Raw genomic sequence first — 21,771 nt, 5'->3', positions numbered from 1 at the left:
TGTACCGGAGGAGGTACTGGAGGTGGTACCGGAGGAGATACTGGAGGAGGCACCGGAGGAGGCACTGGAGGTACCGGAGGTGGTACTGGAGGAGGCTCTGGAGGTACCGGAGGAGGCACTGGAGGTACCGGAGGAGGCACTGGAGGTACCGGAGGAGGTACTGGAGGTGGTACCGGAGGAGATACTGGAGGAGGGACAGGAGGAGGCATCGGAGGTACTGGAGGAGGCACTGGAGGTACCGGAGGAGGTACTGGAGGTACCGGAGGAGGCACTGGAGGTACCGGAGCAGGCACTGGAGGTACCGGAGGAGGTACCGGAGGAGGCACCGGAGGAGGCACTGGAGGTACCGGAGGAGGTACTGGAGGTGGTACTGGAGGAGATACTGGAGGAGGGACTGGAGGAGGGACTGGAGGAGGCACCGGAGGTACCGGAGGAGGCACCGGAGGTACCGGAGGAGGCACTGGAGGTACCGGAGGAGGTACTGGAGGTGGTACCGGAGGAGATACTGGTGGAGGTACCGGAGGAGGCACTGGAGGTACCGGAGGAGGCACTGGAGGTACCGGAGGAGGTACCGGAGGAGGCACCGGAGGAGGCACTGGAGGTACCGGAGGAGGTACTGGAGGAGGCACCGGAGGAGGCACTGGAGGTACCGGAGGAGGCACTGGAGGAGGCACCGGAGGAGGCACTGGAGGTACCGGAGGGGGCACTGGAGGTACCGGAGGTGGTACTGGAGGAGGCACCGGAGGAGGCACTGGAAGTATCGGAGGAGGCACTGGAGGTACCGGAGGAGGTACTGGAGGAGGCACCGGAGGAGGCACTGGAGGTACCGGAGGAGGTACTGGGGGCACAGAAGGAAAAGTAAGTTTTTTTTTTTTAAATAAAAAAAATCCTATTGTTTTATTTGTTGAGGTCCTTACAAATGATTTTAAGAATAATAAATGATTATCATTACTATAAATTTGGAACCTCCACATTTATAGTAATGATTCAATGACTGTCTTTTATTACTTTTTAGGCACTCGAGTGTGTTTTTGATATATTTGAAGTCACCAACTACATTGATTCTCGGGAAAAACTTCCTCGTCTCTGCGGCGAAAATTCTGGACAGCACTGTACGTATCATACAAAACAAATTTTTGAAAATAATGATAATATGTATTATTTCGAGAAATGAAATGGCTTACTTACGGTACGGCTAAACGGCACACATTAATGCTGGATACAAAAATAATATGTATTTAACAGAGAGTGCAGTGAATAGCACATATCGCACATTCCTTTCAAGAACGTCATAAATCAAAATACTTGATTTTTCAGGAACATGTTTTTAAAGTTGAAAAATATAATACAATGTATTAAAAATAAATATCAAGCCACTTATTGAGCTTTTTACTGTGCAACAGATCTTTTTAGGTAAAACTTGAAGGTTTTTTTCTCCATTTGAAAAATATTTAGTATATTTAAAAGAATAATTAAACAACCTTTTCTTCAAAATGCAAAAAAACAACACTTTCTGCCCTGTAGCGGGTAAATATTAAGTTAAAAATATGCCTCTTTTTCTGGAATATCTTGTACATCTTCTGGGCATTCCGAAAACATGCACAACTGAGAATTGACAATTTTTTTATTTTTGATTGATCGATATCAAACAGCAACGTCACTTCACGACGAATGTCCCAAGACAGTAAATACAATTTTGCTTGTGTTTTGTATTGTTTATTCATACAGTGATTACATATATTTTTCAAGTGTTTAAACCTTATTAGACACTTATTCCCCCCACTTGGTTCATTATATCGAAGTTTAACTGTACGTTTGTATTTTATGTATTGTTGATTTCTGACAGTCTACATAACGCTGAATCCCGCGCAAAGTTCACACCACACCCATGGCGGACATCACACCCTTGGCGGACACCACACCCTTGGCGGACATCACACCTTTGGCGGACATCACACCCTTGGCGGACACCACGTGTTTAACGGACGTCACGCCATTAGAATCACCATCAAGCTAGCGGACAGGGCGCAGGAAACTCTACTAGGAACACCCAGTTGGAGAATTCGAATAACCCAACTGGAGACTAGGAAAAATGCGTAAGTTATATATATAATATCGTAGTCATAAAGGAAAAAGTGACCAAGTGCATTTTTTACAAAAACGTGATCATTGACTATTTGATATGTTACTAGCTTAATATTGCCCTGATAAAATCCCAAAGGATTTTAAACTTGGAAGTATAATATATTGACTTGGTAAAAATGACTAACTGCATCGATGTTTATTTTCTTGCCAAGCAATAGTGACTTAAATGGCCCTCCTGAACATTTTACGTTTTGTCAGTTGGTCGCTTTCTCCTGTACGACTACGATATATATATATATATATATATATATATATATATATATATATATATATATATATATATATATATATATATATATATATATATATATATATATATATATATATATATATATATTTATATATATATATATATATATATATATACATATATATATATATATATATATATATATATATAAATATATATATATATATATATATATATATATATATATATATATATATATATATATATATATATATATATAAATATATATATATATATATATATATATATATATATATATATATATATATATATATATATATATATATAGATATATATATATATATATATATATATATATATATATATATATATATATATATATATATATATACATTTAGAACTTCCAAGAATTTGAGTAGTGTGGTTGTCAATCATGGCTAGAATTGGTGAATGTTGCACGCGTGTAAAGTGATTAAACCAGCCTATGACGGTCGTAAGCCCCGTAAATGCCCAGAGTTCCATATTCTTTTTATCTATGTTGAGATGTCTAAAATAGTATCAAATGTAAAAATAAAATCTATTTTTTATATTTATATTTTTCCGTGTATTAGTTTTGGTTATTTAAAAAAAAACTTTTTTGTAACTATATTATTTGTGTTCCAGTCTTGTTAACCTTAATCCCATGTCCCAAAATGAGAAATAGAAATCACTCATCGGGAATATTATATATTTGACTTATATATGTCTTGAACAATATATTTGACTTATATATGTCTTGAACAATAAATAAATAATTATACTATTCTTGTTGCAGGAAGTCCGGCTTGGATTGGCTACGTGGGGACGCTTTTGAAAATCGCGTAGGAAGCCTCCCTTGGAAGCCACATTTTCCGAGTGACGATTATCTAGCAGGTAAATAATATTACATATCGCTCACTCCTTTCAAGAACGTCATAAATCAAAAATCTTAAATTTTCAGTTGTGCATGTTTTTGGAATGAGGAATGAGCAAAAGAGGCATATTTTTAACTTAATATTTACCCGCTACAGGGCAGAAAGTGTTGTTTTTGCATTTTTAAGAAAAGGTGGTGTTTAATCATTTTTTTCAAATTTACAGTTTTTTTCAAATGGAGGAAAAACCTTCAGGTTTTACATAAAAAGCACAGTAAAAAGTTCAATAAGTGTCTTGATATTTATTTTTAATACATTGTATTATATTTTTAAACTTTAAAAACGTTCACCTGAAAAATCAAGTTTTTTGATTTATGACGTTCTTGAAAGGAGTGGGCGATATGCGGAACAATTTCTTATTATCAGAACATATTGGAAAATACAACCAAATTTGCGACAAGATTCTATCGTTAACTCCTTTCAAAAACGTCATAAATAAAAAAACTAGATTTTTCAGGAGAACGTTTTTTAAGTTTAAAAATATAACACAATGTATTAAAAATAAGTATCAAGCCAATTATTGAACATTTTCTGTGGAACAGATCTTTTAAGGTTCTTTTTCCATTTGAAAAATATTTAATATATTTAAAAAAAATAATTTAACAATACTTTTTCTTTAAAATGCAAAAACAACATTTTCTGCATGGAAACAGCGTGATGGAAAACTAATTAGTTGGATAGTTAGCACAAGACGGCTGTCCAAACTCAAAACACAGTAAGGGACATTTTTTTTTGCATTTTTTGAAGTAGATTCTACTTTGTCGAAAAATGCAAAAAAAACGTTCTACAAAAAAATGTCCCACACTGTGTATTAAGTTTGGACAGCCGAAGATTTCGGAATTTATACAGTCTGTAAACTACGGTGTTTTTTTTAATTACCTAACGTCCAAGTGACTCTGATATCTAGCTACGGCTTATGCAACACCACTTATCATGATAGAATCTCAGGCTGCAACTTTTTACTTTTCATAGCCTATGCCTACTCGTGAGTAGATTTACTCTTTATGTTTAATGTTACCTACTATAATTTCATGTGTGAAAATTCTCGGCAAAAACACTCGCTACGGTATATGTTTTTATTTATTTATTTATTTATAGCTCCACCTGGATGCTTGCAGTATTATCCTGACAGCTTTGGGAGCTTCGAGTCGTTCAACTATAATGGGGGAAAGGGGCCATATCTAGCTTCCTTGCGGTATTCCACGTGCTTTAGACGATCTCCCGATGTGTGCGGAGTCAAGTAAGAACTATTTTAACTAACTAACTAACTAACCATCACAGGGGTAACCAGAGAGAATAGAACGCCACACCATTCTGTCTTTGCAAACATTATTCGCCTCACGTTCATGCATCTCCTCATACATACCCGCCGATTGTTACGACCCCTAACCTGAACACTTTCAAGTATTTGGCATACCTGATTGTGCCATATTTTTTTCGGTCTTCCTCTGCTCATTTTCAAATAATATTCGCCTCATAAATTTGTTTAAACGTTCTTTCTTCACTCATTCGTTCTACATGTCCAAACCATCTCAACACACCTTTCTTAATTTTATCGACAATGCTTATCTCAGCTTTGCATTCCTTCCTTATTTCACCATTCGAACATGTATCTATTCCGATACGAAAAACAAAATCATTTATCTTCATATTTCTATAGATTCAGGGAATCTGTGTGCACCCTGCCTGTTTCTCTTGGAAATAGCATTTCCACGTTCCAGGCGGCATTTTGTGTCCTAGCTTGGTTTATGTTACCAATATCCTTCACTAGTTTTATCATGTCGCTCACTCCTTTCAACAACGTCGTATATAACATATCAAAAATCGTCAATTTTCAGTTGTGCATGTTTTCGGAATGCCTTGAAAATATACTATATCCCAGTAAAAGCGGCATATTTTTAACTTAATATTTACCCGCTACAGGGCAGAACGTGTTGTTTTTGCATTTTGAAGAAGAAGTATTGTTTAATTATTTTTTTAAATATAATAAATATTTTTCCAATGGAGACAAAAACCTTCAGGTTTTACCTAAAAAGATCTGTTGCACGGTAAAAAGTTCAAAAAGTGGCTTGACATTTATGTTTAATACATTGTATTACATTTTTAAACTTTAAAAACGTTCTCCTGAAAAATCAAGTTTTTTTTATTTATGACGTTCTTGAAAGGAGTGAGCGATATATCTTTCCATAAAGTACCTTCTCAGATATTTATTTTGGATCCTCGAATGGATCATGGAGCTCTCATTTTGAACTACTTGATAAAGTTATTACCTGGCACATTTTTTGCAGGCTCATCGCTGAGAGGTTTTGGTTGTCCAACTATGACGGAGGTACCAAGTTCCTGGATAGCGGGTGCGAAGGTCCAACAGTGGGAAGACGCCTGCCCAAGGGAGACTACCTTCTGATTCCCGATGGGCAGACGGCCGACGGCCTTAGGGGCAGCAAATGGTGTGGAAAGGAGCCAGAGAAAAACGTCATAGCGTGTAAGTGTTCCATTCACCCACAGAGCAAGATATATCCAGCTAGAGGAGGTCGATAGTGAGAAGGCGACGATAAAACAAATTATTCATTGATTTGGCGTTTAGTTTGTAGAACTCCATTTCAATTGAACTTATTATTTTTTGACATCTCATCAAAGACGAAGAAGAATATGGAAGTCTGGGCATTTACGGGGCTGACTACCGTCATAGGCTGGTTTAAGTGATCACTTTACACACGTGTAACATTCACCAATTCTACCCATTATTGACAACCACGCAACTCAAATTCTTGGAAGTTCTAGGTATATATTTTTGAACCAATTTAGAAACCTTGTTCTTGAATCGCTAGAACTTCACTAGAGACATCTATTGGTGAGATGTAAAGAAGCTTTTTACTAAGCAAAAACTCTTATATTAGTATGTGAGGTCCGAATCCTGGATTATTATTTAGTATTTGGACACACTCAAAATGTAGTTAATTAAACTTAATTTTTCTCAGAAAAATGAATTAATTTTTTAATCAAACACAGATTTTTTGAGTCTACTAAGTTGTATTTTATTAACACAAACACGCAAAAATTAATATTGTGACAATTGTTTCGCCTAGTTATGGCATTTTCAAACGAATGTCATTCGTTAGTCAGTAGAATATAGGTTCTACCGGTATCTGGTCGCTGACCGTGTCGTGCTTGTCTATGCTATAGATTCGAGCATTTGGTAATAAGTAGGTACTGAAACGTTGTAAGGATTATAACTATCAAAACAACTGCAATGATCCACGCTACAAACTAAAAATAGAAAAGGATTTGATTTCTAAAATTAACAAAAATGTGTATAAAAATACTTTTTTTTTAAAAATTTTTATTTCATATATTTACGTTTTTATATATAACATAATACATTTTAATCATTATACATATGGAGAACTTTTATATTTCAATTCGCTGTGCCTCTCCATAAAAGAGACTGAGCTCTTGTGCTTGGAAAGGGGCTTACACTCAAGGTTTAATGTTATAAAATGAAGGCTATAATAGTCTTTTTTTGTTTATTTTTTCAAGATTTATATGTAGGTAATGTGCTTTAATTTTTTTCGTAAGTATTTTTAAATCACCTATTTTTTTTTTTATTTCTTTAGGGAGTTTATTGAAATGTTTGATTGCCAAATATTTGATGTTTTGCTGAAATTGCTTGGTGTTGCATTTTGGAGTAGAAAAATCGTTTGAGAATCTCGATGATACATTTTTTGTATTTAAATAATTGTCACCCTATAGTAATTGAAAAATTGCGGTAATAACCCAAATCGTTTAAACTTTGGGTAATAACCCAAATCGAACAACCCTAATCTGTATAGAATCAATACATTCTATACAGATTTTATACAGATTTCTAGACTGTTCCATTCGGATTTTTTGGTTTGGCATATGGCAACACTGCCAGGATTCATGATACTTATATGTTTTTGTTTTTTTTAGTTGCACCACCAGGACCACTATACGTGTTTTTCAACAGCGACAGGTATACAGAAAATAATCAAAATGAAATTGGCTACAGAATGTCTTACAGTATGCTGAATAACTGTTGATTCATGAAGAAGTACATTTGAAACACATTTAATGTATTTTTATTTGTAAAATAAAACAGTCCCCGTTTTTAGTATGTATTTTGTGTCTTATTATTTGATTTTCATCCTGGTCTTAAAGAGGTACTTGCAAACAAATACAAATACATTTATATATATATATATATATATATATATATATATATATATATATATATATATATATATATATATATATATATATATATATATATATACTACTACGCCTATATATATATATATATATATATATATATATATATATATATACTACTACGCCACACTCTTCATACACTCCTCGCCTCCTTCATATCCATACATCTAGTCATACATGCCCTCCGATTACGCAGACTTTTGACGCCGCCAGATTTTAGGTTCGGATTGATCTGATCGTGCCAAGTCTTTTTCGGTCGTCCTCGTTCTATATATATATATATATATATATATATATATATATATATATATATATATATATATATATATATATATATATATATATATATATATATATATATATATATATATATATAAATATAGGTATATATAATGTGAAAATAACTCCTGTAATAAGAACATTCACATTCATTCAAAAACTTTAGAATAGATGTCTCTAGTGAAATTCTAGTAATTCAAGAACAATGTTCCAAAATGGGTAGTAAATAAATAAATAGAACTTCCAAGAATTTGAGTAGTGTGGTTGTCAATAATGGGTAGAATTGGTGAATGTTACACGTGTGTAAAGTGATCCCTTAAACCAGCCTATGATGGTCGTCAGCCCCGTAAATGCCCAGACTTCCATATTCTTCTTCATCTTTGGTGAGATGTCTAAAAATAATATGAAAAATAACTCCTGTAATTGGAGATAATCCAGATTTTTTAAAGTATTTGGACACACTCAAAATGTTGTAAATAAATTACTGGTCAAATTATAAGCTTAAATAATTTTATTTATATTTTATATTTTTAAACAGTGTTCTTTAAGCATGGACGTACGACTTTCATTGGTAATCAATCTTCTGATGAGTACAAAGAGTGAGGTGATGCGTGAATATCATCATATAATACCTTCACCTCAATATCACCATGAAAAATGACCAAAACATGATATCTCAAAGCATTTAAAATAAAATAAAAATACAGGTTTTTAAAAACATTCTTTATTCACACAATTTTATTATTCTTCCATTTAAAATAACAATAAATAAAATTTAAAAAAAAAACACGCAAGGTAGCGTACAATATGGCCAATCATATAAAAACTGTTGCGAATGGGGTGCCTCAGGGATCGCAATTAAACCCCCTCATTGCTCCGTCTAAAATTAACTAACTAACTAATTGTCATGCTGGTTCCCCGTACGGTAAGGCAGAGAGGACAAATCACCCCTACTTTCAACTGCTTCATTTGTCAAAATTAATCTACAATTACCAGAAATGGATGTAATTGGAATAATAGTACAGGAATCGATAATCAATTTGCAAGGATCGCGCGAGGGAACAAATTATTATGACTTTTGCTGTGACATCATGCTTGAGGACATCACAAACTGTTTGATTTAAAAACAACTACTATCCACATCCAATGGTGCATAGGGCACTCCATCACATACAGTTTTTTCTTGAACATTAATGAAATGAAGGTAAGGTGATTAGACCTGCGTTTCAGGTACCAATTATTTACTGGCAAAGCACCCAAAATTAGGTGATACCTGATTCAGGTACCAATCTGGGTGATACTAAATAAATATTGCAGCGAAAATATCCTATACATATGTTGTTTTAAAAGACGCTCCATGTACGGAGGATATAGTACAATAGGGCAATTTTGGAATGCCCATGTCGATTGTGTGGCCTGATTGCTTTTCAAGAAAAGAAGAAGAAGACCACCTGGAAGACCTCCAAAGTGACAGCTGGCGGTCTACGTCACAAGAGATGGATAACGGTACAGATTCGACGATCTATTAGAAGGAATAATAAATAAAAACAACCCGTAGCAAACCCAGAACCTCCAGCACTGTAGCCAAACGCACTAACTTTTACACTGTGTGGTCTTTTCTTGCCTTTAAAAACATCGTTTAAATTTTCGTTATTTTTTTATTTAAAACAGGATCTATTGTGAAAAACCCCCTTAAAAATAAATATTACTAAGCTTAATCAGACTACTTGATATATTTTGGTGAAGATTTTATTTTAAAAAAGGTCATTTTGGAGTGTCAACAGTTGTTGAGTACGTTGTAATTCATCCTGTATCCTACTTCGTTTCCTGGAGCCGGGGCGATGTTGTCGCTGTTGAAGAATACGGAGAGAGGTCCTGGAGGAAAGGCTGAAAACAAAAAAGGATAATTATGGATCTATTCTACAATGTGCGGCAAAACTATGTATGAGATAAGCTTGAACTGAGAGAGCTCGAAATGATTGGAGAGAATGCAAGGGTGAGATAAGCATTATTTATCATATTATTTTGTTGACATCTCAACATAGGCGAAGAAGAATATAAATGTCTGGGAATTTATAGTGATTATTTTACAAAGCTGTAACATTCAACAATCCATGATTGACAACCACACTACTCATTTTCTTGGACGTTCTAATAATAATACATATCATGTATGTGATTGTTATCCAGGATTCGGACCTCATGTACAAATACAAGAGTTTCTGCTCAATAAAAACAGCTTCTTCATCTCACCAAAAGATGTCTATTGTGAAAATTCTAGTGATTCTTGTACAAGTATCGAAATTGGATCATGCAAATACTATATAAGGTTAAGTTCTATAAATACCAAGAATTTGAGTAGTGTGGTTGTCAATCACGGGTAGAATAAGGTGAATGAAATACATACATGTATGTGATTACAATCCAGGATTCGGACCTCACATACAAATCTAAGGGTTTCTGATCAATAAAGACACCTTCTTCGTAAATCTTCTCTTCAGGATACAATTAAGTATTATTTTTGATGAATTTTTGAATAAATTTTGCAAGTTAGTTAAAAAATTGCTTTGCAAGAAAAGATCTGTCAGGAAGCCTAGATGTTTCTGTATCAGATCTGGGAATGCGGCGGGACAGCTTTCAATGTATGTAGATCTACACTTACAGGGCTTCTACATTGAAGTAAGAGAGCAAGCAAACAAGGCGTTGAAGAGAAAGAAGACGTTTCTGGAGAAATCATGTGGGAAGAGCATGTTCGGAGTGGTGAGAAAGCAGCAGACAGAAGCACAAGAGGTAACAGACCCCCAAGAAGACTACCCAAACAATAGAGAGATAGCTGGTCTTCCACCTCCCAGAGGAATTACAGGACAAAGTCCTAAGTGAAGTAGAAGATAAATAATAATAATAAAACCCTTATCCGCACCCCAATGGTGCATAGGGCACTGCGTCATATAAACGCAGTGTTATCTTGATGGTTTACACATGAAGGAAAGGTGATCAGCCCTCCGCTTCAGGTACCAGTCCAGGGTAATATTGAATAAATATGACAGTGAAAAAATCACTTATTTCTATTTTGCCCCCCTTGGGAATCGAACCCGGGACCTCCAGAACGGTAGCCGAGCGTGCTGACCATTACACTACGGAGGCGGACTACACTGAAGTAGAAGATGAAGAAGAAAACTTACAGGCCACGATGGTGTCCGCCGCGCTAGGCCCGCACCACTTGGAGCCGCGTCTGCCGTCGGCCGTCTGGCCGTCCGGGATGAACAGGTAGTCCCTGCTCCCGGCGCTGTTGACCACGTGAGGAGTGGCCTCGCACTCCTCGTCTAGGTAGTCGGTACCAGTTGCTGGATCCACGGCAGCCAAGACGAACCTGCTCGCAGTTAGCCTGGAGATGGAAGAGAAAGGTTGCTTGTAATGACTGGATAAATTTCATAAATAATAATATATTTTGAGATTATTTTTTGACATCTCATCAAAGATGAAGAAGAATATGGAAGTCTGGGCATTTACGGGGCTTACGACCGTCATAGGCTGGTTTGAGTGATCACTTTACACACGTGTAACATTCACCAATTCTACCCATTGACAACCACACCACTCAAATTCTTGGAAGCCCCGTAAATGCCCAGACTTCCATATTCTTCTTCATCTTTGATGAGATGTCAAAAAATAATATGAAAATAACTCCTGTAATTGGAGATAATCCAGATTTTGTGAACAAGTATTTGGACACACTCAAAATGTTGTATATATATTTTGAGAATGCAAAGCTGAGATAAGCATTGTTCATCATATTGAGAAAGGTGTGTTGAGATCGTTAGGGCATATGGATCGAATAGATATATTTTTATTAATTCATTCATTCAAACCCTTATCTGCACCCTAATGGTGCATAGGGCACTGCATCACATAAATGCAGAGTTATTTTGATCGTTAACAAACGAAGGAAAGGTGATCAGCCCTCCGCTTCCGTTACCAGTCCAAGGTAATATTGAATAAATATAACAGTGAAAAAAAAACACTTATATTTATTTGACTCCCCCTGGGAATAGAACCTGGGACCTCCAGAACGGTAGCCGAGCGTGCTGACCATTACACCACGGAGGCTGACATTAAACTGTATCAAAACCTAGCAATGTTTCAAGCTTGAATTCCTGATTACTTGACCCTTCACTGCATAGTGAATCAAATTTGTTATATACCCAAAAGTTGATTTTAAAACGGCCTTAAAATATAAGCAACCATTCTTTGTTGTTACAGATAAGATTTTTTTATTTTTTTATTTTATTCATTTAATATATTGACATTTTTATTTATAACAAAATACATTTGAATCATTTATACATATGGAGAACTTTTATATTTCGATTCGCTGTGCCTCTCCATAAAAGAGTCTGTGCTCTTGTGCTTAGAGAGGGACTTGCACTCGTGGTTTAATGTTATATAATAAAAGATATAATAGTTTTTTTTATATATTTTTTTAAAGATTTAAATTTATAGAGCTTAAATTTTTTTTCTTAAGGATTTTTATATTATCTATTTTTTTATTTCTTTAGGGAGTTTATTGAAATGTTTGATTGCCAAATATTTGAAGTTTTGCTGAAATTGCTTGGTGTTGCATTTTGGAATAGAAAAATCGTTTGAGATTCTCGATGATAAATTTTTTGTTAAATTTAAATAGTTGTCACCCTTTAGTATTTGAAAAACTGCGGTTTTTTATAAATGGATTCTATATTTGGGACTTGAAGTTTTTTAAATAATAATTTTGTTGGAAATATGTTTTTTTTTCAAGATGACTTTAATTATGGTTTTCTGTACTATTTTCACTGAGTTCAGTATGTTGTTGTATGAGCCTCCCCATGCAATAATGCCATACTGTAGTAGCGAGTGTACGATAGCATAGTAAACTCTTTTTAGGTTGTCGATGGTTAGTATGTTTCGGATTCTAATGAATATATAAACATTCATAACTCACTTATATAGTTCATAATTTAGCCAAAAGACGCGCTATAAACGCCGAAATAATAACTTCGCTTGTATCTCGAAGACAAACTGTCAATGCAGTCATGCAGTCATGCAAAAAAAATCGTGCAGTGAAGGGTTAAAATCATTTATAATCGAAATGTAACGTTTTTGGTGAGGATCTCCACATTTGTACTTACTTGACTCCACACACGTCGACAGATCTTCTGAAGCATGTGGCGTACCGCAAGTTCGCTAAGTAGGGCCCTCGTCCACCGTTGTAATTAAAGGACTCGAATGTTCCAGCTCTGTCGGGATAGTACTGCAGACATCCAGGAGGCGCTGGAAATATGGTATTTCAAAACTTCATACAAACAACGACATATCGCTCACTCCTTTCAAGAACGTCATGAATCAAAAATTGACAATTTTTAGTTGTGCATGTTTTTGGAATGCCTAGAAAATGTACTATATCCCAGCAAAGGCGGCATATTTTTTAGTTAATATTTACCCGCTACAGGGCAGAAAATGTTGTTTTCGTATTTTGAAGAAAAGGTATTGTTTTATTATTTTTTAAATATACTAAATATTTTTCAAATGAAGAAAAAACCTTCAGGTTTTACCTAAAAAGATCTGTTGCACAGTAAAAAGTTCAATAAGTGGCTTGTTATTTATTTTTAATAAATTCTTTTATATTTTCAAACTTTAAAAACGTTCTCCTGAATAATCAAGTTTTTTTATTTATGACGTTCTTGAAAGGTGTGAGCCATATATCAAAAAACTTGATTTTTCTGGAGATCGTTTTTAAACTTTAAGAATATTAATGTATTGAAAAATAAAAATCAAGCCACTTAAGTATATTTAAAAAAAATATAAAACATTTTATTCAAAATGCAAAAACAACACTTTCTGCCCTGAAGCGGGTAAATATTAATTTGAAAATATGCCTCTTTTGCTGGGATTTAGTACATTTTCAGGCATTCCGAAAACATGCACAATGACATGATAAATGACGTTGTTGAAAGGAGTGAGCTAAATGGTAATTGGAATCTCCATTTCTGACACTCTTGGCGGGTTTTTTGTTAACCTCTAAGCTGCTCGATTTCGAGTGTCAAACTTTCCGTCCCGTGCTGGATTATTTTACATTACAATATTTTTGACAAAAAAAGCATATTTGTGCCTATTTTTGTAGTGAAACTTTTGGATATCCATCATAGATGTTCACAGTACACAATACACTTTACTTATTATGTTTTTATGGTGTATTTACACAAAAATATTAACATTTACAGACTCGCGGCCTAAAATATGGCGGCTATATAGTAGACGCGGCTGTCGTATCTACGGAGCACGAGCCGACCGGAAGTATTCACGATAAAGTTGACACTAAATTAAAATAATTTTGATATTTTATGACAATAAATCAAAGAGAACTAATTCATCCATGCCCCGAACCAAATTTAAGAGCAAAAAATTATCCATACGTGTTGATATAAGTACGTAAAGTTGAAAAACGACTATGCATGCGATCCGCAGTCAACGGTACTTCTATAAAAAACGACAATAGATGCGATCCGCAGCTTACGGGTTAGTAAAATAAAAGTTAAAATATTTGGCTTACCTATCAAGTATTCGTCGTTGGTTGTGGTTCCGAAATAATAGTTCCTGGCATGTCTGTCCTCGCCGTGTTCCCCATCAGACTTTCCTTCAATACCAAACGTCGGCGCAAGCCCCAATAATGGCTTCACGGGATAATTCGCGGCAATGACGTCGAAATATGACGGTTTGTATTGGAGTCTGAAATCACCACAAGACAAACAGAAGACATGAGAAATTGCTTAAATGTTGCTCACTCCTTTCAACAACGTCATAAATCAAAAATCGTCAATTTTCAGTTGTGCAAGTTTTTCGAATGCCCAGAAAATGTACTAAATTCCAGCAAAATCTGCATATTTTAAACTTAATATTTACCCGCTACGGGGCAGAATGTGTTATTTTTGGTTTTTGAAGATCAGGTATTGTTTAATTATTTTTTAAATATAATCCAGGATTCGGACCTCACATAATAATATAAAACTTTCTGCTCAATAAAAAGCTTCTTTTCATGTTTCAAAATTGGTTCAAATATATAGAACTTCCAAGAATTTGAGTAGTGTGGTTGTCAATAATGGGTAGAACTGGTGAATGTTACACGTGTGTAAAGTGACCATAAACCAGCCTATGACGGTCGTCAGCCTCATAAATGCACAGACTTCCATATTCTTCTTCATCTTTGATAAGATGTCAAAAAATAATATTAAATTATTCTGAAACATTATTCTTGAATCACAAGAACTTCACTAGAGACATCTATTGGTGAGATGAAAAAAGACGCTTTTTTACTAATAAAAGAATTTCTGCTCAGTAAAATAAACTACTAATAAAAGAGTTTCTGCTGAATAAAAAATATAATTGATTTTTTCACTGTCATATTTATTCAATATTACCCTGGACTGGTACCTGAAGCGGAGGGCTGATCACCTTTCCTTCATGCGTAAACGATCAAGATAACACTGCGTTTATATGACGCAGTGCCCTATGCACCATTGGGGTGCGGATAAGGGCTTTTATTATTATTATTATTATTATTTTGAAATTACTCTGTTTTTATTTTCACGTGTTGATGAAGACATCTGTAGTTTTCAAAACTAGTCGTGTTTACATTTTTAAACTCAAAAAAGTAGAGATTTTTCATACCCTAATGCGTTGTAGCACTCCAGCTGTTGGACCCTTATTCTCCATGACGGTATAGACAGGTCCTGCCTCGCATTTCTGTCCGCAATCTTCAGATTGATTCTCACAGCGCGGACGTTGAGAGAAGCGTTGACACGAAGATACACTTAAAACCACAATGTCAATTAACCCTCGATAACTAAACCATATTTCTAGATACACAGTAACTACACATTCGTCAGGCAGACTACGCAATTAAAAATGTGAAAAATATCAAAGGTATTTATTGAAAATAGTAACTGGTTACATCGCCCACTCCTTTCAAGAATGTCATAAATCAAAAATCGTCGATTTTCAGTTGTGCACGTTTTCGGTATGTCCAGAAAATGTACTATGTCCCAGCAAAAGAGGCATATTTTTAACTTAATATTTACCCGCTACAGGGCAGAAAGTGTTGTTTTTGCATTTTGAAGAAAAGGTATTGTTTAATTATTTTTTTAAAAATACAAATATTTTTCAAATGGAGAAAAAACCTTCAGGTTTTACCTAAAAAGATCTGTTGCACAGTTGAAAATTCAATAAGTGGCTTGATATTTATTATTAATACATTGTGTTATATTTTTAAACTTTAAAAACGTTCTACTGAAAAATCAAGTTTTTTGATTTGTGACGTTGTTGAAAGGAGTGAGCGATATGAGATGATCATATCATGGGTATACTGCCAACCTTCGGGTTTTACATAAATATTGAAGAGGACAAGAATGTTTTGTAAAGACAGAGTGGTGTGGCATTCTATCCTCTCTGCCTACTTCATCGGTTAGCTTAGTATCATATTAAACCTTTACATATAAATGGGTGTGTGGGGTGATGCTGATGCAGTAGTGGTTGTCCTGACGAAGAGACCCAAAAGGCGTGGTTTGCGTTTTTACATTTTGAATAGTAAATTGGCTTACCGTGTTGTCCACTGTTCTCTCCGCACAGATGAGGAATCACTTCACTGTAGGCGTGCAAGTTAGTGATTTCTATCACGTCATCGCGACACGAGAAGCCCTAGAAAACCACAAATTTATTTTACAAGGAAACAATACATTATACAGAAAGGATTTTAAAAAGAAAAGAAGTTCCGTGTCTGTCTGCTGTGCTGGTCGGGGTTGTGGGCGTCTGTGTACCGCCCAACGTCGAGTCGGAGTCGGATCTAGCTGACTTATTGAACTAAACACTAATCCCTTTCGCTGCCTTCACTGGGGTACTTCTAGAAAATTTGGTGATAGACTGACAATATTGTATTTATTTAGATTGGCAGTGACAGGTATATTGAAAGCTTTTAAATGTAAATTTACAGTATCGGGATACAATTTTATATTGTTTCACATTTTCAATTAATTTCGCAACTTAGTTAAAAAAAAATGCTTAGCAAGAGCAGATCCGTCAGGAAGCCTAGATGCTTCTGTATCAGATCTGGGCATGCGGTGGGACAGCTTTCAATATGTACAACTAACTATTGTTAGATATAGATTTAGAAGGTCTGTCAGGAAGCCTAGATGCTTCTGTATCAGATCTGGGCATGCGGCGGGACAGCTTTCAATATACAGAAAAGATGGCCCAAAGAGGTAAATCCTTGGGGGACAGGGAATGGACTGATCCAGAGAGTTCTGAGGTGGAGACTATAGGACATGAAGATAGGAGTAGGCTGACCCCAGAAAAGATGGACCGATGATAAATAATCCGATGACTAAAGTTATAGAATTAAAATTAAAATATGGGGAATTTTAATCGCCCTGTTAGACCGGTTATATGAAATAATGGTAGTTTAAAAATATACTTACAAATTCACCCTGTACAGCCCTGCCCGATCGAATTCCATCCTGCAAAAATAAAAATGATATATGATGTAATTTTTAATTAAAAACATATATATCGTAGTCATACAGGAGAAAGTGACCCAAGTGCATTTCTTACAAAAACGTGATCATTGACTATTTGATATCTTACTAGCTTCATATTGCCCTGGAAAAAATCCCAAAGGATTTTAAACTTGGAAGTAAAATATATTGACTTAAAAAATGACTAACTGCATTGATGTTTATTTTCTTGCCAAGCAAGAATGACTTAAATGGCCCTCCTGAACATTTTACGTTTTGTTAGATGGTCATTTTCTTCTGTACGACTACGATATATGCGTATTTAAGGCAGTAGTTTTCTGTGCCACATCTCATTTTATCATTGATATCAAATAAACTTAACATTGTTAAACATTTCATTGTTTTTTTCTAAGCGTTTCATCCATATAACGTACAAATAATTCGAAAACACAATTTCAGAAACAGCAAATGAAAAATGGAAGAGGGCATAGAAGTGATCCCTGAGGAGCACCCGCAAGAAATTGTGTCCTAATTAAAAATGAAGGTATCTTTCTTAAGAGGTATAATTTTCGTAATATAAAACGCAAATTTAAAACTCAACAGGCTCAAAGGCTGTCTTAATATTCATGGGGTATGTCAGGAAGCCACTAGGCTTCTGTATCAGATGGAATGCGGTGGAGCAAATTTCAATGTCTTAAGATTCACATATGAACCCAGTGAATATAAATATGTATTTACATTCAGCCTCCGTAGTGTAATGGTCAGCACACTCAGCTACCGTTCTGTAGGTCCCGGGTTCGATTCCCAGAGGAAAGTCTAATAAACATAAGTGATTTTTTCACTCAAATATTTATTCAATACTACCCTGGACTGGTGCCTGAAGCGGAGGGCTGATCTTTCCCTTGTGTGTTTACGATTAAGATAACACTACGTTTATATGATGCAGTGCCATATGCACCATTGGGGTGTGGATAAGGGTTCGCATGATTTGCATTATGTCACTTTTTGTAGTCGACTTATCTTTTTTGAACTTTAAAAACAAACTATTGTCCTGACGAAAACGGTAGACATAAAAATCATGGTGGGTGGTTATATACTAATATTATTAACATTTTTGTAAAAAAATAATAAGTTTTATCAATAATATATTTAGATAATTTATACAGCGCCATTTTCTAAAAAAATAACATTTCAAGGGCGTTTAAGTAATGATGAAGGAATGCCTTACATTTTCATCTCTTTCTCGCTCAAACTCTTTTGCGAGTTTTTCTACATCTTCTAAGGTAACCTTCTCATCTACGGGGGGTTTCTTGTCGTTTGAAAACTTAGGAGGAATTCTTCTCATCCCATCATCTCCTGTATCCTGTAAAAATTCCATGTACAATTAATAGTCATTCAATATATGTACAATTAATAGTCATTTAATATACAATTAATAGTCATTCAATATATAATTAACAGTATTGAAATATACAATATATTTGAAGGGACATGACTGCGTAGCTAGCTAGTTGTCACTCAAATTATGAGAGCTATGGGTAGTCATTTCAATTTTGATTACTGGTATATCTGGAATGAACCATGATTTATACACAGTGTATCCAAAAATACTTCACAAATCTGGATTATCTCCAATTAGGATATATATATATAATACCTGATGACCTTTTCTTCTAATCAATATTAATGCTAATTTCGTTAAAACATAACGAAACGAGTAACGTTTATATCGATAGTATAATAAATATTATCTTTATTTATATATATATATATATATATATATATATATATATATATATATATATATATATATATATATATATATATATATATATATATATATATATATATATATATATATATACATATATATATATATATATATATAAATATATATATATATATATATATACATATATATATATATATATATATATATATATATATATATATATATATATATATATATACATATATATATATATATATATATATATATATATATATATATATATATATATATATATATATATATATATATATATATATATATATATATATATATATATACATATATATAAATATATATATATATATATTTATATATATTTAAAAGTAAATAAGTAATATTAATATAAATTGTGTGCATGTTTAACCTCAGCTCGTAACGCATGTATGTGCAGAAACTTTTAGTGCATGTTGGTCTTCGGATCGACCAAAAATCGCATGTGTTAAACATTTTGTGTAGTTTTGAGTGTGTAAATGGTGCTATGGTGGTGAAGAATGGTATGTTTGCATGCTGTGGTAGTGATTGTCCTGACGAAGAGACGGGTACGTCTCGAAACCGGTAGACATAAAAATCTCGGTGAGTGGTTACATACTAATGTAAATAAAAATAAAATAATTTTAAAAAATAATAAAAGTAATATATATATATATATATATATATATATATATATATATATATATATATATATATATATATATATATATATATATATATATATATATATATATATATATATATATATATATATATAAGTTTAATGCTTATAAACATGCAAGTTTGATGTGTCCAAATATATAAATTGGATGTATTTAAGTAGGTTAAATACAATGAATATAAATTTATAAGTTTGATGATTATAAACATACAAGTTTGATGTATACAAGTATATAAATTTGATATACCATATATAAGTGTTTGAGTAAAATTAATATAAATATATAACCTTAGGCTGTGATTTGCGTTCCGGAATTCTTCCGGGGTCCTGTAAAAATAGTCATTCAATATACAATCCCAAATATATACGAGGAGACATGACTGTGTAGCTAGCTGGTTGTGGCTCAAATAGTGACTCTATATGGGTAGTCATTTCAATTTTGACGACTGGTATACTAGAATAAACCAAGATTTATACACAGTGACTGTTATGTATGGTATATAAATGTTATATGTATGTATAAGTGTCATGAAATAAATTTATAATATTATTTTTTAACATCTCGACCTTGGTTGATAATAATATCATAAATCTTGGCATTGGTGGGTCTCTGCAAAAAAATGTTCTAAATATGTAAAAATTGTGATATATCTGTGGTCTTACGTTAGGCCTTTAAATGCCCAGACCTCCATATTCTTCTTCGTCTATGTTGATATGTCGAAAAATAACTCCTAATTAGAAATAATCCAGATTTGTGAAAAAGTATTTGGGCAAAATAAAAACTTTGTTAATAAATTTATTAGTTTAATGAATGTAAATATGTATGAGTTTGATGTAAACAAGTACTTATATAAATTTGATAAATATAAGTTTATAAGTATGATGAATATAAATTTATAAGTTTAATGATTATAGATATATAAGTTTAATGTATATAAGTACATAAGTTTGATGAATATTGTACAAATTAAATGTATCGCTCACTCCTTTCAACAACGTCATATATCAAAAAATTGATTTTTCAGGAGATCAATTTTAGAGTTTAAGAATATAATGAAATGTATTAAAAATAAATATCAAGCCACTTATTGAACTTTTTACTGTGCAACAATTTTTTTAGGTAAAACCTGAAGGTTTTTTCTCCATTTGAAAAATATTTAGTACATTTAGAAAAATAATTTAACAATACCTTTTCTTCAAAATGCAAAAACAACACTTTCTGCCCTGTAGCGGGTAAATATTAAGTTAAAAATATGCAGCTTTTGCTGGAATATAGTACATTTTCTAAGCATTCCGAAAACATGCATAGCTGAAAATTGTCGATTTTTGATATATGACGTTGTTGAAAAGAGTGAGCGATATATTGGTATGAAAGTTTGATGTTTATATGTTTGATGTTTTATATATTCCAATTTTCATCATTAGTGTTTTTATTTGATGAATATAAATATGAATGTTTGATGTATGTAAGCATATTACAGTTTGATGTTTATAAGTTTGTATGGGCTGTGCCCTCAATTTGGGTCAGTTTCAATAATATATTAAGATATTTACCAAAGTGGGTTGGGACAGCGTCAAGATGTCGAAGTCGATTTTGATTTGACACACTCTAGGGTTGTTGATCTCCACGTTGTAGGAGCACTCCAGGCCGGAAGACTTGCTCGTGAGGGGAGGGTTCGAGAAGATGGCGTCCTTCGCTCTCGTCACAGTGTCGCATGTCTCACCTGAGAATCGACAACGACAGTGTGTACACATATCAGTCTTCAAGTCTTGCGTGTACCCTCATTTGTTACAATCGTCATATTCCCTTTTACAGTGGCTTTCTCGTGTTTCAAGTGTTCTCCACGGACCTCTGATGGAAGTGATCGCTTAAGCCAGCCAAGTGCTAGGTCGTACGTAATCCCTGGGATACTCAGACTTCTATTTTCTTTCATATAAAAAGGAACGATAGGTGTTTCATATCGACTCGAGAGTAA

General features: G+C 33.9%; 1 protein-coding gene across 1 annotated transcript; it reads right to left on the bottom strand.

Moving 5' to 3' along the window:
- Positions 1–3,392: 3,392 nt before the first annotated feature.
- Positions 3,393–21,519, bottom strand: LOC148298415 (uncharacterized; the record flags this gene model as incomplete). The annotated part of the gene is made up of 9 exons (XM_088276888.1): positions 3,393–3,484; positions 9,595–9,702; positions 10,998–11,200; positions 12,978–13,119; positions 14,399–14,574; positions 15,514–15,655; positions 16,443–16,539; positions 18,580–18,714; positions 21,350–21,519. Coding segments are annotated over 9 exons (1,265 nt in total), but the record flags the coding sequence as incomplete, so codon positions are not given.
- Between the last annotated feature and the right edge of the window lie 252 nt (positions 21,520–21,771).

Source organism: Brachycentrus maculatus, unplaced genomic scaffold (assembly GCF_059751285.1).
Source record: "Brachycentrus maculatus isolate JH-2025_06_01 unplaced genomic scaffold, ASM5975128v1 h1tg002074l, whole genome shotgun sequence".
In the NCBI taxonomy this organism is placed as follows: Eukaryota; Metazoa; Arthropoda; class Insecta; order Trichoptera; family Brachycentridae; genus Brachycentrus; species Brachycentrus maculatus.
The sequence above is the reverse complement of the archived record's forward strand: the minus strand, read 5'-3'. Positions and strand labels throughout refer to the sequence as shown.